The sequence below is a fragment of the Oryx dammah genome, unplaced genomic scaffold (assembly GCF_014754425.2).
Source record: "Oryx dammah isolate SB20612 unplaced genomic scaffold, SCBI_Odam_1.1 HiC_scaffold_25, whole genome shotgun sequence".
NCBI lineage: Eukaryota > Metazoa > Chordata > Mammalia > Artiodactyla > Bovidae > Oryx > Oryx dammah.
In genome coordinates this window covers 2,031,582-2,052,031 of record NW_024070209.1, presented here as the reverse complement: position 1 = coordinate 2,052,031, position 20,450 = coordinate 2,031,582, and the positions used below count along the sequence as shown (strand labels likewise).

The 20,450-nt window shown below is 57.2% G+C and overlaps 1 protein-coding gene and 1 long non-coding RNA gene across 7 annotated transcripts; one reads left to right on the top strand and one right to left on the bottom strand.

Annotated features, from left to right (window-relative positions):
• Positions 1 to 2,935: 2,935 nt before the first annotated feature.
• Positions 2,936 to 19,655, bottom strand: PROM2 (prominin 2). Of its 6 annotated transcripts, none has more exons than XM_040267565.1 (24): positions 19,269 to 19,512; positions 18,534 to 18,583; positions 17,556 to 17,758; positions 17,338 to 17,458; positions 16,994 to 17,057; positions 16,739 to 16,828; positions 16,275 to 16,474; positions 15,564 to 15,638; positions 14,717 to 14,780; positions 14,317 to 14,476; positions 13,864 to 14,016; positions 12,582 to 12,705; positions 11,942 to 12,033; positions 11,745 to 11,829; positions 8,862 to 9,008; positions 8,256 to 8,327; positions 7,221 to 7,313; positions 7,031 to 7,084; positions 6,662 to 6,742; positions 6,374 to 6,442; positions 5,631 to 5,720; positions 5,318 to 5,424; positions 4,904 to 4,978; positions 3,821 to 4,720 (listed from the first exon to the last, which is right to left on the bottom strand). In XM_040267565.1, the coding sequence occupies exons 1-23, from the start codon at positions 19,510 to 19,512 to the stop codon at positions 4,915 to 4,917; spliced, it is 2,502 nt and encodes an 833-aa protein (XP_040123499.1). In that variant the 3' UTR covers positions 3,821 to 4,720; positions 4,904 to 4,914. The 6 variants fall into 6 exon arrangements, with proteins under 6 accessions (XP_040123495.1, XP_040123501.1, XP_040123499.1 ...); XM_040267562.1 differs by having other exon boundaries at positions 4,908 to 4,978; XM_040267566.1 differs by having other exon boundaries at positions 3,826 to 3,914.
• Positions 19,656 to 19,771: 116 nt separating this feature from the next.
• Positions 19,772 to 20,450, top strand: LOC120883529. The gene is made up of 2 exons (XR_005725804.1): positions 19,772 to 20,051; positions 20,253 to 20,450. It is a non-coding gene; the product is annotated as an uncharacterized LOC120883529 (long non-coding RNA).

Below are 20,450 nucleotides of genomic sequence, written 5' to 3'. Positions count from 1 at the left end.
GGGGCATGGGCTCTGGGCATTCAGGCTTCAGTAGCCGGCTTGAAGGCTTGGTAGTGGTGATGCACAGGCTTAGTTCCTCCTCGGCTTGTGAACTCTTCCAAGACCAGGGATCGAGCCAGTCTCCAGCACTGGCAGGAGGATTCTTACCCACTGAGCCCTTTCTTCTGGCTTGATGTGAAGGGAGGGTTCTCCTCATTGTGTTCAGCTCACCACCTGCTAAAACTCCCCCTCCACCTCAAAGCCTGACTCCTGGGTACCCCTAGTGTGGGGAGGGCTCAGGCTATTGAAATTCTGCATCACTGCTGGGCAAAGGTTGGGGCCGGGTGGGGTTATCTCTGCCTACACCCCACCTTCCCCTCGCTGGGGACTGCGGTGCTGAGTTTGTAAGAGGGGCGACTGTTAACTGCTCCAGGAGTGGCACATCCTGGAAGTGCAGGAAGGATTAAGGGCCACAGAGAAGGGGCTTCACGCCAGTGGCATGGTATCATCTGAATTATAAAGAGCCACCATTATCAATGTTTCTTTGGGGTAAGTTGTGTCCTTTCTACCCAGCCCACATCCAGTCTGTGCCTTCGTTTTCTCAGCCATAAACAGGTGACAGTAAGTGTCTAGAGTGCTTGGTAAAGGGCTGCCCTGGTGGCTCAGCAGTAAAGAACCCGCCTGCCGAGGCAGGAGACGTGGGGTCGATCCCTGGGGGGGACAAGATCCCCTGAAGAAAGAAATGGCAACCCACTCCAGTATTCTTGCCTGGGAAACCCCATGAACCCAAGAGCGTTAGCCTATTACCAATGTTGTGATCGTTTTAGGTGGAGAGCGAAAGGACTCAGCCATACCTACACATGTATCCATTCTCTCCCAAATTCCCCTCCCATCCAGGTTGCCACATAAACTGAGCAGAGTTCCTTGTGCTGTATAGCAGGTCCTTGTTGGTTACCCATTTTAAATATAGCAGTGTGTAATGCTCATCCCAAACTGTCTTTACCCCATTCTTTGCCCCCGGTTCTCTAAGTCTGTGTTTCTGTTTTGTAAGTAAGCTCATTTGTATCTGAGATGAGATAGAGAGCATCGCCGACTCAATGGACATGAATTTGAGCAAACTCCCGGGGATAGTGGAGGACAGAGGAGCCTGGCGTGCTACGGTCCATGGGGCTCCAGAGTCGGACACAGCTTAGTGACCTAACAACAACAATCTCTTAGTAAGTCCGTGAGAAATGCTTAGCACACTTCCTCATTTATACTGAGCCCCATAAATGAAACTGTTTGTCCCCTCAGGTAGCCTGTGTGGGCCCCTGGCCATCTGACTTCTTTGCACACCTGGAGCCAACTGGAACTAGCCTGGCCAGCGCCTGGGACCTGGCCCATGTGACGTTTCTCTGGCAGAATCCGCCACCGGTGGCTCATGGCCTTTGCTCTGCGGTGGCCAGGCTGGCAGAACTCCCAGGGCCTACCATCTGTCATCTCTCCTGTCACAGGAACAGCAAGGACACATGGATCACATCCTCTTGGAGATGGGCCTCCCTCTCATCCACCCACAGGGAACGTGGGCTGGCAGTGTGCCCAGGAGGAAACCTCCGGGGCCACCAGGGTCAGGGCATCGGAATCCAAGTCCTGGCAGGACTTCAGCTTATGGGACCTTGACTCAGCCACAGGATTTCTCAGAGCTTCACCTGCTCAACCGTGAAACAAGGATGACACTCTGCCCGCTTTGGGGAATGTCTTGAGAACAGATGAGACCACAAACCTCGAAGGGGCTTTGTGTCACACACAAAGAATGAGCATTTTAGGATCCCAGCAATTTAAAAACTGGGAAAATATGTAGTTTATTTCTCCCTGTGGCTATTTCTGTCAGCTGCTGAGCGCCACCCTCACCCAGGGTTATCAGAGCCTACAAGTTATGCTCCCTGAACTGAGCTCCTTTGAAGAGTCCAGTGCCCTAGGCCAAGGTTTCTAGATACTAAATTCAATGAATGGCAGCCTTTCCCAATTCACAGGGGAAAAACCAGCTAGTTTCTTAGGACTATTACTTCTGATCATGTTGGACTAGGTAACTTGGACTAAATTCCCAACTGAGGACAACTAAAAGCTGCTCAAAAAATATTTTTTGAAAGTTTGATTCAGGGGTGCGTGCTCAGTTGCTTCAGGTGTATTCAACCCTTTGTGACCCCATGGACTATAGCCCACCAGGCTCCTCTGTCCATGGGAGTCTCCAGGCAAGAATACTGGAGTGGGTTGCCATTTCCTCCTCCAGGGGGTCTTCCTGACCCAGGGATCGAAACCGAGTCTCTTGTCTCCTGCATTGGCAGATGGGTTACCACTAGCACCACCTGGGAAGCCCTTGATTCAGGGGTATCAGGGAGCAAACAAGGCAGTAAAAAGTCACAGGGCCAAGATCTGGAAAAAGAAAGAAACCCAGAGACATCTGGGGCTACTTTCTCCCTAAAGGATCTGGTGATACAGCAAAGATGCTGAGCAGAGCTGTTGACAGCCTCTGGATCTAAGGAGGTCAAAACTAGGGCCACCAAGAGCAGGGGGCGGGTTGCCTGAAAAATCCTTCTTGCTTTAAGTTGGGACCCCAGATGGTTTCACCCCCAAAGTATGAATGAACTGGAAACAGAAAAGTGCTCCAAGGTACTGCAAATCATCTCAGTCCCTGAAAGTCAATTAAAACAACTTGGTTTGCAGGATTGCAAGCCATCTGCCCAATGTACACATAATCCTCATGGAGCAAGTTAACCTCATTCTGCCTCAAATTAGTTCTATAGACTTACAGATAAAACATGTGGCACTTAATTCTTTCCAAGTAGGCAAGGAGACAATACTAACAAAAACCGAGAGAAACAACAGACAATAGAAATAGGCTCACAGAGGCTTCTTATTAGGGAGTTACTGAACTTAAACTATACCTAGTTTGGTCAAATATGTAAGACAGGCAATATTGACAGAGAACTAGAAATTATTTTTTAATCATTTTCTATTTTTATCCCATCAATTTAATTCTTAAAATGCAAGGGGCTACAGTTCCCTATGCAGGACAACAGATGAAAAGCAAGCCAAGAATGTTCGGGGAAAAGCCAAAAAGAGGTGACTGTGCCACATTTAAGGATGCTGGTCTGTGTGTGTTGGCAGTAGTGAAAATTGGGACACCATCCCAATTTCTAGTAGCAAATTTGTTGCTGGTTTGTAAGATGCAATTAAAAATAGACACCCCCTGAAAACTCAGCAGATTCTTATCTTAAAGGGCTTTGCTCCTTTGAACAGGAACCTGTCTCCCTCTTCGCTTGTATCTGCCCAGACCCAGCTCTGCCCCTGGACCAGAGTAGTCATGGCAAAAAAAAATGAGAGAGAAATAGCAGCATTTGAGTATTTGTTTTGTGACAATCCCCTGCCAAGGGGTTTCCACACATTGTTACATTATTTACAACCCTATGAGATAGCTATGACTCTTTTCCCATTTTACAGGTGGAAAAACTGAGGTCTGGAGGACCTATGGATCATGTTCAAGGTACCCTGGTCACCATACACTAGAGCCCAGAGTGAAGCCAGGTCTGACTGCTCCCAGAGTGGGCCCCACCCCACCTGCTCATTGTTGGGGTGACCCCTGGATGCCTGTGGTCAGAGGAGGCCTTGAAGTTCCCTCTCCACACTCATTGAACACCAACCACATCCAGGGCCCCAGCCTGGGAGAGCTGAAAGACCCAAAGCTAAGGCTTAGCCAAGTGAAAACACTTTATTGGATCCAAGGTCCTGTCCACTTCCTGTTCTCTCTCTTTCTCTTCCCCACTTCTGGAACTCAGGATCTGACACAAAGATGGAGATGGGATGATACCTGGCCACATGCATGGGACTGAAGCAGTAAGGGCCACCGTGCAAAATCCCCTTGTGGCCACCAGATCTCTCCTGGAAAAGCTGGGTAGCTGTCGAAGAGGCTACTTTCTGGGGTGCCGCAGGTGAGCCCCACTGCAGCCCACAGCCTACATCCCTTCTTAGGAAGCCAGTGCTCAGAGAAGGGCAGAGGGGCAGCAGCGTAATTCCCCGCCCAAGGTGCAGGCGGGGGCTCAGCCTTCACATGGGCCTCCTGCACTCCCGGGGCCAGTAATCCAGGCCGGGGTCTGTGGCGGGGTGGTCTCAGTGCCCTAGGAGTGGAGGGCTCAGGGGCCACGAGGCTGAGCCTGCAGCTGGCTCAGGCTTGCTTGATGGCTTTACCTGATCGGTGTGGTTGGACAAGAAGGGTCTCGGGGTCAGCAGATAGTGGCATAAGGTAAAGAGGGGACACGGGGGAAAGGGCTTCCCAGGGGGAGGAAGTGAGGGCCGGGGAGGGAACAGAGCCAAGAGGGCAAGTGGGGGCCAGAGGAGAGGAGGGAGTGAGCAAGGGGCTTGGAGAGGCGCAGGGAGGGGGTTCCTCTAGGGGGACAGCAGGCTCTTCCTGGTGCTGATATACTGCAAGGCGGAGGAGAAGGGAGACAGCTGGGGGATTCTGTCGGCTCTGAAGTTCAAAAGGAGCTAAGTGTGTTTTTGAGAATGAATGAATGAAGGGGTCATGAGCAGAAAGTGGGGTGCAAAGGGATTAGCAAGAGGGTGTCTGGTAACTGGAGACAGGGGACAATCCAGGCCTGGATGCCAGCCTGGGCTCTGGCAGCAAAAGTGACGGAAGTCCTCTGGTCCCAGCCAAGTCAGTGGGGAGGCAGGCAGCCCCGTCTATCACCCTGCGGCCATATCCGTGCTGTGGATTAAGAACCAAATGGCGGAGGGCGAGGAGGTGGGAGGGGAAGAGCCGAGCTCAGGCCTGTCCATCCCGGCCACATCCCAGAACCTTCCTCCTGGGCCCTGGGGACCCCAGATCCCAACCCTTCCCTTCCCGCCCCCATCCGCGGCACCAAGGAATTACAGGCTTGGGAAAATTCACTCACTGGGGTCCTAGAGCTTCAGGGAGGTGACCCGGGGGATGTGGAAGAGCTGTGTCTCCTCAGAGCTGGTGGAGCTGCAGCATTGTCGCAGGGGATGAGTGTGCGAGCCCCAGGCCCAGACCCTCAGCCCTGACACAGGAACAAGCCCAGAGCCCAGAAGAGCAGGGTTCCCCAAAGCTATGAATGGTGAGTGTGTTGCAGCAAGAAGGCTTCGGGGAAGACACCTGGAAGAACTTTCTGGCCCCGGAGCACCTCAGAGTGTGTGACTCTTTGGGGTTAGGCATAGGCTTCCCTGGCCTGGAGGGGTGTGTGTCTCAAGAAGTGGGGGTGGGCAGCAGGGGGCCGGGCCCAGCAGCTGGAAGGGCTCCTTCCTCAGCCCCTGCCCCCACCCCTAGTCCTAGCAGCGTCCTCACCTGAGGCGTTTCCGGATGGGACGGAAGTACTTGGAGGTCTTGATAGCAAAGACGATGCTGGGGATCAGGAAAAAGGTGCACCACCCCAGGCAGAACCAGAAGGCGTTCTGGGACAGAGGATGTGGGGTCAGCACGCTGTGCTGGGAGCAGCGCCCTCCCCTGCGGCTCGACACCCCCAGCCCTCCACGGACTCAACAAGGGGCACGGGGACGCGACCTCAGGCCCAGGGGAAGGACTGGGGTATGGGCTCACGCTGCCCCCACCGGCGGCCTCCCCGTCCACGAGCCCTGGTGAGCTGGGGCAGGGCGCTCACCCAGGGGTCAGCCACCATGTCACACAGGATCACACGGCCACTGTCCAGGGCTGCGGAGAGGGGCTGGCAGGTGGCAATGCGCTGAGTCACCTGTGGTGTCAACATGAGGTAGCTACATGCCAGCACTCCCAGACCCACGGGTGTTCTGAGAGGCGACAGGGACGCGGGCCGGGCGTGGGAACGCAGAGCAGCGAGGACCCGCTGACGTCGGCCCATTGCTCACCCCCCGCACTCCCCACCCCATCAGCAGCCTGTGCTAAGCCCCTGCTGTGTGCCCAGAGATGTCCTCCAAGGCACTCGCACTGGGAGACAACACGTGCACACACACAGTGCGTTGACACACTCATACCCACACGCGCATACAAACAGCTCAGGGCTAAGCAAGACCCCCTCAGCCCGGAGTGAGCGGCAGACCGCCTGCAGAAGTGTGATCAGTAAGGGCCCACAGGAGGAGGGGGGCTCTGAGGGCCGCTCTGGCCTCAGACAGGCTGGTGCGGGACCAGCACGAGGGGCGGGGGCTGACGGACAGCGCGGCCTAGAGAGTGACGCTGGCCAGTCCCAGCCTGGCCATGCTTGGGCCTCGGAGAAGGGCTGTGGCAGAGGTTGGCGGTGGGCAGAACTCAGCATCCAGATGCCAGGTTTGGGAGTCTGGGCCCAGGGCACCCCCAGGGGCTCTAGCGGGCAGAGGAAGGGAAATAGCTGGGAGCTTGCCTGAGGCCAAGAGGGTCTGAGCCCCCACTCACCTCCTCTCTCACCCAGGCCATGTACTGGGAGAAGTAGCCCAACTCCCGCTTCAGGAAACACTCACTTTCCTGCAAGGATGAGTCCTGGGCTGGTAAGAGGCCCAGGGCCAGCAGCCTTGTCCCCCATGACTGGCACCATCAGGACAGGCTGAGCTGTATTTCCTGGGAGCCCCTGGTGAGGGAGCAGGGCTGGAGAATCCTAGGGTGTGAGGCCCCTGTGCCTTAACTGCTCAACTCACCGCCAACTCTGAGACTGCCCCCTGTCCCTGCCCCAGGCCCTCCACTCACATTCCTCAGGATATGGGTGGCCCGGGTCGGCAGCTCTTCTTTCAGGTGAGCGACTCTGTCCAGGACACCTGAGATCTCCGACTGTTGGGGAGGAGAGAGGATCCATCAGGGAACGGCCACCCATTCACTTGTCCATCCATTAACTCAACATACGACACCCAATATACTCAACTTGGGATGGGGGGTGTTAGGCCCCAAGGGCACAGAGGCCATATATGGCGGTCCCCAGGGATCTGCCCACCCAGCCTCACGTTTTTCCACCACACCCTCTGCCTCCACAGATCAGAGCAGGCAAGGTTTCGAGTCAGCTGAAAGTCACGTCCTTCCTCCCTCTACTGCCCACCCTCTCCAGCCCTCCCTAGCGGCCACCTGGAGATGTGGGGCAGAGGATGCCAGTGCCTGGACACTGTGGTTGAGTTTAGCCTGTGAAAGAGAGATCAGGGCTGGTTAGGGGAAGGGCTGGGTAGGAGGGAGTGTTCACAGCATCCCCCCTCCTCTTCCACACCCCCTCCCTGCCTCTCCTCTCCAGGTCCCCAGCTCCCTGAGCGTCCAGACGTACCACAAGGTTCTGCTGTGGGAGGATCTTCTCCTGATGGAGGTGTTGGAGCCCTCGGGCCTCTTCCTGCAGCTTCTGCCCCAGCGTAGCATTGCCCTGAGGGGGGACAGATCAGAATGGCACTCTGCCCAGGCCAAGACAGCCTCTATCAACATACCCTTCACCAAACTGCTCGACAAGACACATTGCAGGGCGTGGAAAGTGCTGGAATCAGAGGTTGGGCTCAGAGGCAGGAAACTGAGGCCTCCTTAAGCTCGTGGACCACATCTGGGTTTGGGGGCCTACCTGAGCCCAAGTTCCAAGTTCAGCCCTCACTTGCTCTGCCCACCATGGGGGAACTGAGGAGGGCTGTCTGTGAGATGTCTCGAAGAGAACTTCTTAAACTCTCAATATTTATAAAGACAAAGTCTTCTTTTTTCCAGTAGATTTTAAGCTTTGAGAGGCAATTGTCATGACAGTTGATCCCACTGTCCTCACAGCATCTGATCCTGTGGATGCTACAAGCCATGTGTACCTTGTAATGCCTGCCCAGCTGTGTGATGTCAGACCACATCTGACAGCATCTGATCTGAGGTGGGGGACAATTTGCTTTAGAGATGAAGGCCCAGAGACATAGAAAGATTTGCCCAAGGCCCCACAGCAGTTGGTGGTAGAGTGTGAGTCAGAACTGACCCTACAAAACTGACCCTTCATCCCAGTGAGGGGCCCAGAGTCTCAGCCCTTGGTGGTGGGGGCCCTCACTCCTCCGTCTTTGCCCTCATCCCATCCCCAATTCATAAGAGACACGGGTTCAATCCCTGGGTTGGGAAGACCCCCTGGAGGATGACATGGCAACCCACTCCAGTATTCTTGCCTGGAAAATTCCATGGACGGAGAAGCCTGGCAGGCTACAGTCCATGGGGTCACAAAGAGTCGGACACGACTAAAGCCACTTCACATACACACACACACACCTCCCCAAGTCAGGCACTCTTGCCCATCCCCTCTCCCTGGCTTCTGTCTCCAGCCTGCCCAGCAGGGTCGCTGCTCCCTTCTCACTTGGGTCTGGGACAGTCCCTCCAGCTCCTGGGCCAGCTTCTCCACGTCACTATTCACCACTGGCTTCTGGATCTAGAGATAAACAGGAGAGGCCAAAAGGGGATGAACCCCGGCTCCCCCAACCCTAGAATTCCCAGTATTTTCAAAAGTACCCACACCAGCTAAGTCTACTATAGCAACACATCACTCATAGTGGGTTTGACCTGAAATTGTGAAATATATGAGACATTTTCCATTAGGAAAGAAAAAAAAAAAAAACACGAGGCACCCTCTGGTGTAACTCAATGGAGAGGCAACGTCCCCCCAGCTTTTGTAACAGCAGTGTGTTCAGGACCATGGACAGTGACACCTGTGGTTGGGTGGGGTGCATTCACTCCCCCTCAACCTGGGATGGGGCCGGGGGGTGGGGGTGGAGGTGGGGGTTCGGGTGGTGGCACTCTGGGGCACAGGGTCTGGGGACATCCCCAACAGAAGAGGCCCTAGAGACATGTAGGGAAGTCAAGGGAGAATGAAGAGCCCAGATGAGGTGAGACAGTAACCCACCCCCACCTCCTCTGTAGGCCCCTCTGATCTACCAAGGTCTGGCCTGAGGTGCCCACTGCTGACCTCAGCAAGGAAGCCAGGGTAGTGAATGCTCCCAAGTCCACTGCTCTGCAGAGCCTCCAGGTCCCGGCGGGCGGCTGGGCTCAGCAGGTCCAGATTCTTCACTTCCACTTTGAGCTTTTGCAACTCCTCCTGCAGCTTGACGGTGTACTGGGAGGGAGGGGACAGGCTGGGGCCATGCTCAGTGGCTGAGCCAGGACCCCACAGCTGGTATCCTAGGTGAGGAGCCCCTCAAGGCCCTCCTTCTGTATATGGAGGACACTACCAGCCCCAGACAGGCTCCTAGCAGGTCTCTGCCCCCCATGCTCCCCATCCCCAAATCTAACTCACCCTCACCAAGACTCAGCTCTCCTCCAGCACCTGCCTGGCTACTGTACAGCAACACAGACCTTCCAAGGTTGCCCAGTAGAAACAGCTTCCTTGGCCCATCTTTATTATATCACCTTGTATTAAGGTCTTCATAGCATGCTATTTACTTATTTAACATATAGTATACTATGTGCTTCGGGCTTCCCTGATGGCTCAGATGGTAAGGAATCTGCCTGCAATGCAGGAGACCCAGGTTTAATCCCTGAATAGGGAAGATCCTCTGGAGAAGGGAATGGCTGCCCACTTCAGTATTCTTGCCTGGAGAATTCCATGGACAGAGGAGCCTGGCAGGCTATAGGGTTGCAAAGAGTTGGGCATGGCTGAGCAGCTAACACACGCATGCTGTGTGCTTAATTATATCACTGAATATGCTATTTACTCATGTGGCTGCTTGTCTATTGACATCAGCCCCACGAGAATGCCATCTTGTCTGCTCAACTCTGTACCAAACCAGCAGTGTCTAGAGCAGAGGTTCACATGTGATGGGTGCAGTGCAAGTTTGTTGAATGGGTAAAAATAAATGAATGAATGAATGGACACAACCAACATTTCTAAGATTTGTTGTTGCTCAGCTGCTCAGTGGTGCCTGACTCTTTGCGACTCAGTGCCCATGGACTGCAGCACACCAGGCTTCCCTGTCCTTCACCATCTCCTGTAAGTTGCTCAAACCCATGTCCATGAGTCGGTGATGCCATCCACAACCATCTCATCCCCTGTCTCCCCCTTCTCTTCTTGCCCTCAATTCTTCCCAGCATCAGGGCCTTTTGCAATGAGTTGGCTCTTCACATCAGGTGGCCAAATTATTTCTAAGAGCAGTTTAAAAAGGAATTCGACATTTTCCAACCACTGCTGGGAGAGATTTAAAGGGCATGAAATTCAGCCCCAAGTTTCACAGACGAGAAGCTGAAGCCAGGAGCGGCATCAGAGAATGCAGCGCAGCCTCCTTCTCCCCATCCCCCACGGTGCCTTCCTCAGGGGAGCAAGGCCCATCTCTCAGAAGCCAGAACCTTAGAGAAGGTTTTAGGCATCAGTGACAGACAGGTACACGTGTCTCCAGAGGGGCAGAGGCCTCCCGGGGCCTGGGAAGGCACACCTTGTCTTACTTATCTCTGCATCATCAACTCACTATTACCTCCTTTGAGGACAAGTTCTCCTAAGGTCATATTTGGAATGTTGCCAGATGGCCCCCGAGGGCTGCTCTATCCCTCTGGACCTGAAGCTCTTCTGTGACTTGGACCCCTTCCCTCGACCGGGGCTGAGAGCGCCCCCTCCTTCCAGTCAGCGGAGCACAGGACCTCGTCTCAGTACCAAGGCCCCTCACAGAAGCCCTCCCTGGCCAGCTTTCACCTTGCGGCCTCCCACCAGGACAGAGTCTGCTCAGTCGACCTCCCCTCTGATTAGAGATGCTGAAGGAGGAGGTGGCTGCCATGTTAGGGAAACTGCCCCGGGTTATACAGTTTAAGACACGGAGTTGGGACAGAAAGTCTGGACCCCTTGGCTATGCTATGCTGTGGGCTAGGAATGGATAGTGAATTCAAAAGGAGTTGGAAGCGGACTTCCCTGCAGTCCAGTGGTTGACTCTGCACTCCCCATGCAGGGGGCACAGGTTTGATCCCTGGTTGCGGAACTAAGACCCCACATGTCCCATAACTTAGCCTAAAAATAAATACATAAAAATAAAGCAACAACAACGAAAATGCCATGAAAGAAATAAAAGCGGCAGAAAATGCAAGGAGATACTTAAATAAATATTTTTCAGAAAGGAGTTGGAAGGATTCTGAAGAGGGTGCAGAATCAGGAGTTAGTGTCTTAGGAGGAGCAGAAGGAGGACAGGAGGGGTATTTCTACAGCCTCTGTGAACCCTTGGGAGGGCCACACTCACAAAGCACGTCTCCTCTCAGGAAGTAGACTTTCCTTCTCTTCGTTCTAGAACTGTCTCTTGCCAGTGTTAATAAGTTTCTCCAGTTCTACACACCAAGTTCTGGCAAAGTCCAATGGTTAGGGAACAGGCTGGTGGGGGATCAAATCCTGACATCACCTACGGGCTGTGTGCGCTCAGGAGGGGGCTGCGGCGAGCCCTGCTCTAGTGGTACCCAACTTCATCACCATCATTTTCACCGTCACTCCCCTCCCCAGCCTCCCCACTCCCAACTGGAGCATCCCAACCAATGCCTGTCCTGGGTCAGGACACACACCCGAGTGCTCTCCCTCACTGTCACCACCCTGTCCAGTCTCAACCTCAGGTGCATTCCGTTTTCCTGGGAGCACAGCACTCTGAGCTGATCACAGCCTCCAGGCACTCATGCACCCACCCATACACTCTGGAATCTTCCCTGGGCTCTAGCCCTGGGCCATGCCCTGAGCTTGTACCTGGCTCTTCTGCCCCGGAGGCACCTCCATCTTTCTTGCATACTTCTCAGTTTGAAGGAGAAGTTTCCTCCATAAAGGCAAGACCAAAAGAGGGGGGACCTGCAGGATTGGGGGGGGTCCCCACTGTGTTCCAGAAGGTTCTCTCACCTGGCTGATATCCAGGTGCTTCTCCAGGTCGTAGGAGTCATTGAGCTGCAGGACAGTCCAGAGCACGGCCCCTTGCTTGCACTGCCTGGGGACGGACATGGGAGGTGAGAGCAGGGAGGGCAGGTGTGTCATCCCAACGGGACACCCACCTTAGTGCCTCCTCACACCCCATCCCCCAGGCCAGGCTGCCCACTCACTCATAGGCCAGGATGATGCTGAGGTTCTTCTTCAGGCCAAGAAGTTGGGACAAGTTCATGGACGGCGGCAAGTTCCCTGGAGTGTCTGCAAACTGGGGACGGGGCAGGAGGGAACGGGCTTGGAACAGGGAGTAGGGGATAGGGCCGCCCCAGCTCCCCAGGGCCTGGTCCCCGCTGCCCTGGCACCGCAGAGACCACACCCCTGTGACTTCAGCCCACACCTGTCTCTACCTCCAGTCACTCTCAGGCCCTACATCCTGGCAGGGACTCTCTCCAGGAATCTCTAGGTGGGTGGCCAGCCTGCTCTTCGGCAGACGATCTGGGCCAGCATCTCAGCTCACTTGCTCAGTGCAATAGGGAACCAGGATCCCCAGTTCCCAAACTTAGTGTTAGGAAACAGAGGAGCTCATGTCTGGGTGCCATCCCTCGAGGTCCCTGCCTGGGGCCCAGGGACTCACTGGCTCTTTTCTCTTACTCCTTATTTCCTGGTGAATTTCCATCTCTCTTCTTAGCCATCTCCATCATTCTTCCTGTCCCTTTTGCCCTCTGGCCCCCTCTGGCTCCAAACTTCCTTCTGAACCTCCAGTTCTACCCACGTCTCTCTCCATGTCCCTCTGGGCCCAGGGCCAGGTAAGCCCACCTCGTACAGCTCTCCGCTCTCCCAGCTCTGGCACACCAGCGTCTGCACGTTGCCGCCCACCAGGAAGGTGGAGAAGACGAGGAGGATGAGGGGCACAGCAAAGAGGAAGCTGAAGCCCACACCCCTGAGGAAGGTGGGGGGGACACGGTTGAGATGGGCTGAGCGGGGAGGATGCCCTGGACCATGCTCTCCATCCCCATTCTGCATCCTGGGGCCACCTTGGTCAGTGAGCCGGCCCCAGGGCAGAGCCCTCTGGGGAGAGGACCTCACAGGACGTGGCCTCCAGGACAGGAGGAAGGACTCAGAACTGGCGACTGCCCCATCTCATCCTGCCCCATCCCCCCTCCATGCCCTGGCTGGCAGCCTAGAGAAGAGGGCAGCCAGGGCTTCAGGATGAGGGGGACACTGATTCATGTTGATGTATGGCAAAAACCATCACAATACTGTATTATCCTCCAATTAAAATAAGTAAATTAATTTTTTAGAAAAAGAGCCAGGGCTGCCAGTCTCTGGGCCGAGGGCACTTGCAGGTGGCCAGCTCCAGGGCTCAGCCTCAACATGACTCCCTGGCATGGCCAGCCATGACTCAGCCATGACTTACCAGCAGGGGCAGCCACCTATAGCCTCTCGGTAGGACCCGTACGACCATCCAGAGCTTCTTCATGAAGCTTGGGGAGTGAAACATGGGCTGGATCTCACTCACCCGTGGGCCAGGCCCCTTTGTGCAGTGCCCAGCCTGCGTAGCTGAACATGGCAGCCCTGGCCTTAGGGATGATCTAGTTCAGGGATGGCAAGCAGAGTCTGCCTCTGGTGCCATCTGCTAATGGCTGGACACTGGGTTAAGAAGGATTCTCAGCTCAGAGAGAAAAGTGCCCATTGATTATTATAGTTAGTGAAGTTGCCATTTCCTTCTCCAGGGGATCTTCCCGACCCAGGGATCGAGCCCTCACCTCCTGCATTGGCAGGCAGACTCTTTACTGCTGAGCCACCGTTATTCATCGGGGCTCAGAGAGAAAGGCATCCATCAATTACTATAGTTGCCACCAGTGGGGAAGGGGAAGTGCTTCTTTTTTGCCATTCCTGCTCTGGGCCAACCCTTTTATACAAAGAAGGACACTGAGGCCCAGTTGGGTTATAATTCACCCAGGGCCATGCAGCAAGTTGGCCCAGAGGTCAGTCTCTTGATCCCTAGGACCGGCTCCTGTAGTCACACTAGGAGCGTGAGAAGAATGTGCCAGCCCGGAGGGCGGAGACCCTTCCCCTCTTCCCCAGCCCTTCTTACACCATGAGGAAGCGGGCTCCGGCTTCGCCCTTGGCTTCTGAGTGGCTGGGGTCCTCTCTGGCAGATAGCCCCCAGATGCCCAGGTTAAGGCCCACCAGGTCACAGACCACCACAAGCAGGACCACAGAGCACAGCACGCAACCTGCAATCCACCTGCCAAGGAGGAGGTGGGCGTTAGGGAAACCAGCAGGGGCTGACTGAGGCCCTACTGGCCGGGGGAGGCGCCTAGCCCAGAGGCTGGGGCTTTAGAAGTGTGACTTCCTACAGGGTCCTCAGGCTCAGATCCCCACAGCACACAGCTAAGTCGGGGGCGTGGAGGCCCAGTGAGTAAGGGGTCTTGGCTTAAGTGGAGGCAGGGACTTAGTACAAGGAGGGCTGACTAGGGCTGGAAACTGGGCCCAGGGTGGCTGAGAGGCTGAACCGCCCACCCCCACTCCGCAGGTTTCCAGACACCTGTATCTCTCATATCTCTGCACTTCCTCCAGGAAGGGGCGGCTGCGCTCTTCGACCTCCTCCAGCGCCTGGCTCCAGTGAGAAGCTGCCTCCCAGACTGGGAACGCTTCTCCCATTGTGTTTAGCTCTCTGGGCTGCTCAGCCACCACCTTCTTCAGCTCTGCCCAAAGCAGCAGGGGCTTAAGGGATGGGGAAGACCCCCCAGGGGCCCAGGAAGGAGGAGATAGACAGGAGGAACATCTGGGATGCATAGAGATGGTCTAGCGGGCTTGCCCACCCCAGAGGGCAGCCTTCAGCCTCCCCCCTCAACTGCCATGTCCCTTTCTCAACAAGCTTCTTTGGTAGGGGTGTGGTGGGGGGCATTCTGGACAGCCTGCTTGGCCCCTGGGCAGGCCCTCACCTCTGACCATGTCGGCCGTCTGCAAGGCAGCCAGGATTGGGAGGGCGTTGAAGGTGGTATTCTCCTGCCAAAAACAAAAGAGGCTTGCCTCCTGCTTTCCACCTGGGGGGCCCAGCTTGAGGGACCCTTGTTTCACCAGGTCTGGAGGGAGAGCATCCCTCATGGTGCTCCCAGCTCAGGAAATCAGGGAAATGCACGTCCTTTTGCTCTGTTGGTCCTTCTCCCCTCCTTCGGCCCAGGCTGACTCAACTCCCCCAAACATGGCTCCTTTCTGTCTCCACCTTCCTGCCCAGACTATTGCAGTAGACTCCCAGCCAGTGTCTCATCTCTCCCAGCCATTCTGCACAGCACCCTCTGTTTCCCTAAAGTCCAGCTCTGGGCTATTCTTCCAGCCTCCGGTTCCACTTCCTTCCTCCTGGAATATTTGCTGTAGTCACCCAGCACAACTGATTCACCAGTTCCCCAACCCTGGCATTTTCCAGGCCCGGGGTCACAGGTGCTGACTCACCCTGCACCCTCCCCCCACAGCCCGTCTCCACCCAGGAGAGCCTGCCTTTTTCTGGAGCTCAGGGTGTGTTTGCTCCCTGGCCATCCCCAGCCCACACCTCATGGGGATCCTGGCCCTTCCTTCTGAACTCCAGGCCTACCTCCCCCACCAGACCGTGCATGCAAGGACCAGCATTGTGAGCCTCCAGTCCAGAGTGCCACATGGTAGGTGAGGCCCTGACTGGACCCAAGCCTGAGGTTCAACTGGGCTCCCACCCCAAAAGGGAAGAACTGAGGTCCCTCACTTTTGAGTTCCCAGGCAGGTGGGAGAAAAGTCAGGGAGACCAGGGCAGGCACTCACCTCCCAGACCATGCTGTAGAAGTTGGCCTCTGGGACGCCTTTCAGCCTATGTAGGACGTGGTCCACGGAGGGCACCTGAAACGGTTTTTTGAGAGGGGGTTGTTATGACAAAGTCCACGAAGAAACCTGGGAGGGGTCCCTGGGGAAGGATGGGGGCAGAGGCCTCTAAATACTCTGTCCTCATGTATACGATGGGGACCACCACAGCCCCGACAGCCCTGGGTGATCGTGAGAACTCAAGAAGCTTAACCGGGACTTCCCTGGTGGTCCAGTGGTTAGGAATCCACCTGCCAATGCAGGGAACATGGGTTCGATCCCTGATCTGGGAATATCCCGCATGCTGTGGGGCAACTAAGCCTGTGTGTGCTCCACAACAAGAGAAGCTGCTGCAGTGAGAAGCCTGTGCCCCACAGCTGGAGAGCAGCCCCACTCGCCGCAACTAGAGAAAAGCCAGAGCAGCCACGGAGACCCAGCACGGCCACAAATAAAACAGTAAGCAAACAAAAAGCAGCAGCTGAGTCACGTGAGGCTCGCTGGCACAGGCATGGGACAGGACGGCGGTCATTAACCCCAGGTGTGTGGAGAGAGGAGGGGCAGCTGGGGAAAGCGATTGGGTGTTCGCTTCAGAAGACACCTAGAACACAGGGTGCCCTGCAGCCGCGAGCAGAGCAGCCCCCTGCGCCCCCAGAGGACTCAGACGTGGGCCGGCACCTGGCTGAAGTCTGCTCCCAGCGCCAGGCTGTGGCTTTTGTCCAGGGCCCCTGCACAGCCCTGGCACTGGGGTTCCTGCAGTAGTGCCAGGAGGCACTGCCGGTGCCCATGGAGAGCCGGTGCCAGGGCCTCCTGACCCTCCCGCAGCTCCACAGAGGTGGCGTTCAGGCCTCGGAGGTGGTCCACGGAGACCTGCAGGGCTGAGAGACCCACATCCAGACTGAGGGGCCTCTGCTGCTACCAGCATCCTCAGAGGCCTTGGGGTAAGTCGAGCCTTTTCCCCTCCCCCAACCCAAGGGGCCTGCTGGCCCTTGATCTCTGTAGTTGTAATGGAAGCAGCCCCAGGGCACATGAAGCCAGGAGTGGGCAGAGAGCACAGAAAGGCCGGGGTGGGGCCCCCTGAGGTGGCAGAAGGAACGGTAGGGCTGGGCGAGGGTGGGGCCGGGCCCCCCCGGGACACTCACCCTGGCCCAGGCTGAGCACTGAGGCCAGCGCCTCATACACGGTGCTCTTGAGCTGGGAGTGGATCGCCATCCCGATGCTGCTACCGATGTCTGGGAAGCACAGGGCAGTCTGCAGGGCGGCCCCGGGCCTCCCCTTGGGTGCTCTGCAGTGGAGTGAGTGCCATGCTGCCCGGCTGGGCCCGATCCCCACCTCCTCAAGGACGTGGATGAGGGGATGAGAGGGCCCCCAAGGCAGAACCCAGCCCAAACCCTCACCATTAAGTTCCTTCAAGACTTGCTCCTGAGGAAGGGAAAACTGCTCTGCCACGGCCTGCAGCTCCTAGGCAAACACAGGGCCGGAGGTTGCTCTTCCCCGTCACGGAACAGCCGGGCTCCCATGCCTTCCCCGGCCCTTCCTCCCACCATCCCTGCACCTGGGCGTCCATCCTGAGAATAGCAAGTGTGGTTATGAACGCGATTCCCCAGCAGGGGGCAGTCAGGTGCACGCTAGAAGAGGCACCCTTTCTAATGTGCGGGCTAAGCAGGAATTTGCAGGCCCCACCCTGCTCTGTCCCGCCCACCTAGGGGCGTGTGGGGGTGAGGGGCTGCTCGATGCTCACCAGGGGGACCTCGGAAACCAGGCCCCGGAGGCTGAGCAGGGTCTCCGGCACAGCCTCGGCACTGGGGCCCATCTGCTCGTGCATGTGCTGGTTGGTGACAAAGGCAGTGACCACGCCGATCCTGCGGGGGCGGGGGAGAAGGAGGCGGCTGCTGGCTGGATGCCCATGGCCCCTCGGGCCTCGGCCCATGCCTCCCGCCTGACCTGGGCGCCCCTCACAGCAGCACGAGGGTGGTCAGCAGCAGGAACGTCACGAGGACAGCACGCTCGCAGGCCATCGTCCTGTGCTCCATCTTCACTCGACCCCCGCAGCGCCGGCGGCAGCGCAGACAGCAGAAGCAGAGCCCCGCGGCGGGCATGGCCAGCAGGTAGAGGCCGGCGATCACAGCGCACACCACGTAGCCGGCCTGGTACCGCACCACCTGGGCCAGCCGCAGGCATGAGGGGCTGTGCCGACCTCCCTCCCCAGCCCTCTGCCGCCTGACATCAGAAGCGGGTGGGGGGCAGGGGGCACCTTGCCCACATCTCTTATCTCCTTGTGAGGGGCACAGAGTCCTTATTGCTGTTTGCCGCTAAGTCATGTCTGACTCTTCTGCGACCCCTGGAGGGTAGCCTGGACGGTAGCCGCCAGGCTTCTCTGTCCTTGGGATCTACCAGGGAAGAACACTGGTGTGGATTTGCAATTTCCTCCTCCAGGGGATCTGGTTCTTTACCACGGAGCCACCAGGGAAGCCCCATATTGTTATTTGCCATCTTACAAACAAGGGAAAGGAAGTCCAGGGAGTTGGGGCTCCCTGTCGCAGGTGGCGCTAGTGGTAAAGAACCCACCTTCCAATGCAGGAGTCATAAGAGACGCAGGTTCAATCCCTGGGTCGGGAAGATCCCCTGGCGGAGGGCATGGCAACCCACTGGAGAATGCCGTGGACTGAAGAGCCTGGTAGACTACAGTCCATATGGTCGCAGAGTTGGACACAACTGAAGCAACTTAGCACGCACACACGCCAACCCCACAACCACTTAAGGGCAGAACTGTGGTTTGAAATCAGGTCTGCGGACTGCTCACAGAAGAGAGGAAGCAATGCCTGAACTCCATCCTGGGGGTCACCCAGCCAGGTGGGCTCAGCTGAGGAGGCCTGTCTCCTCCTGCCCCAGATGCTCACACCTGAACACCCTCCCCCAAACCACCTCCATGCTCACCTCATCCACCTTCACAGAGGCCGGCTCATTCAGCAGGGTCTTTATCAGCTCTAGGGAAAGAGTCAAGCTGAGTCTGGGGGCAGCGGTCCTGCCTGTGTCTACCCCCACTGCCAGGCTAATCCCTCTCCGGAGAGGGTCCTCCCACCACCCAGCACCCTCAGAGAAGGCAGTGTCACCACAGACCAGTGCCCACCTACCCTGGCCTCCGCAGGGATACAGGAGGGTATTTCTGAGGGCAGGCCTGGCCCAACCCTCCCTCTGGCCTCTGCCCCTCCCCCCGGCCCCGTAGGAAAGCAGCAGGAAAGCTGGTTAAAAGCAGAGAAGAGGCCTGGTCTAGCAACCCTCCCCGCTGAGTTAAGGGACAGGCTGGGGGCGGGGGTGGGGAGGTGGTGGGGGTGTGTGGTCCGGCCGTCCCTCCTGGTCCTTGCAAGCTCCCCACCCCCCCAACACCAGTCCCTGGGAAGACCTCAGCTGGCTCTTTGAGAACTTTGAATGTATCTTCTCTACTCTAGGGCCGAGAAACGGAGGCTCAGAGAGGAACAGGGGCTTGCCCAAGGTCACTCAGGAAAGTGATGTTCTGGGAGCTGCTGGGGAGGAAGACGGGGGTGGGGAGAGCTGGGGTCCTGCCCTCCAAGTGGCTGCCGAGGGTGGGCGCGCCCTGCGGTGGACAGGCGATTAAGGTGAGGCTGGGGACCCAAACTCGTCCAGGCTCGTCTGGGGGAGGGGCGCACTCACCCGCGGGGAAGGGGTTGAGCTGCACCACGGAGAGGAAGCCGCGTACGGTGCCATACAGTGAGTCCAGGGGTCCCGGGGCGCGGACGCGAGGGGGCAGCCAGCGGGCCTTGGCCGCCGGGGCGAAAGCCAGGCGCTCCGCCGGGCCGAGGGCCCTGCAGCCAGCCGCGCCCGTCCCCGGGAGGGTCAGGACTGCCCCCAGGCCCAGGCCCAGGAGGGCCGCCAGGAGATCGGGCGAGCGCAGCATGGGGTCGGCCGGTAGGCTGCGGGTGGGAGGACGGGGTTCAGGGAGCCGAGAGTGCGAGCGGCGCACGGGGCAGGCCGCGCATCCTTCACCCTTCTCCGTCCCGCCGCTCTCCAAACCTGCCCGACAGGTTTGGGCTACCTGGGCATCCGCCCGAGCGCGCGGCAGGGCCAGGGGTGGAGACCTGGGCTGGGGGTGGGGTGGGGGTGGGGGCAGGGCCTGCTCCCGACCCGCCCTGCAGCGGCCTCGGGTGGGAGCCTGGGTGCCCTCTGCCCTCGCCAGACGCTCTTGGGAGGGCTTAGCCTCCGAGCTGAGTGGGGGCGCACGTCAGTACCTCTGGATTATGGAGGATTGCCCAATTTCAATGATTATATTCAGTGCCCAGACTCAGAAGCCAAATTTGGAGCCTGGGAAAACAGCCACCAGGTGAAGGACTGCAAGGGGAGGCAAGATCAGCCACCTGGGCCCAGGAACCAGGTTCCTCTCTCAGCTTCCCCTTGGGCCTGTTCTTTTGGCTCCAGCCATGCCTGGGCCCAGGCCAGGTCAGTCTGGAGCAGAGAGGCCACCAGGCTTTGTCCAGGGAGGCTCTCTGATGAGTCACTCAGATGGGTCCAATCCTTTGGGAGGGTGAATCCTGGCAAAGGTGTGCCCTTTAGCCCAGCAATGCCCCATCCAGTCATCGGCTAAAATAACTGTCAAGAATATGCCCAGAGATGTGTCTGCACAGGCTTCTGTTTTGTCAGTGGCTGTGAGCCCAGTACACAGAGGGTGCCCATAGCTGAGCATGTTGGAGGAAATATTTGCTAAATGGATGGATGTTCCTGGCAGCATTATTCACAATCCCGGAAACAGCCCTGATGGAACCATCATTGGGTGGTGGAGAGACTGGCAAAATGAGCATCTCACACACTGGGCTGTCAATAAAGAAAATGATGTGGAAA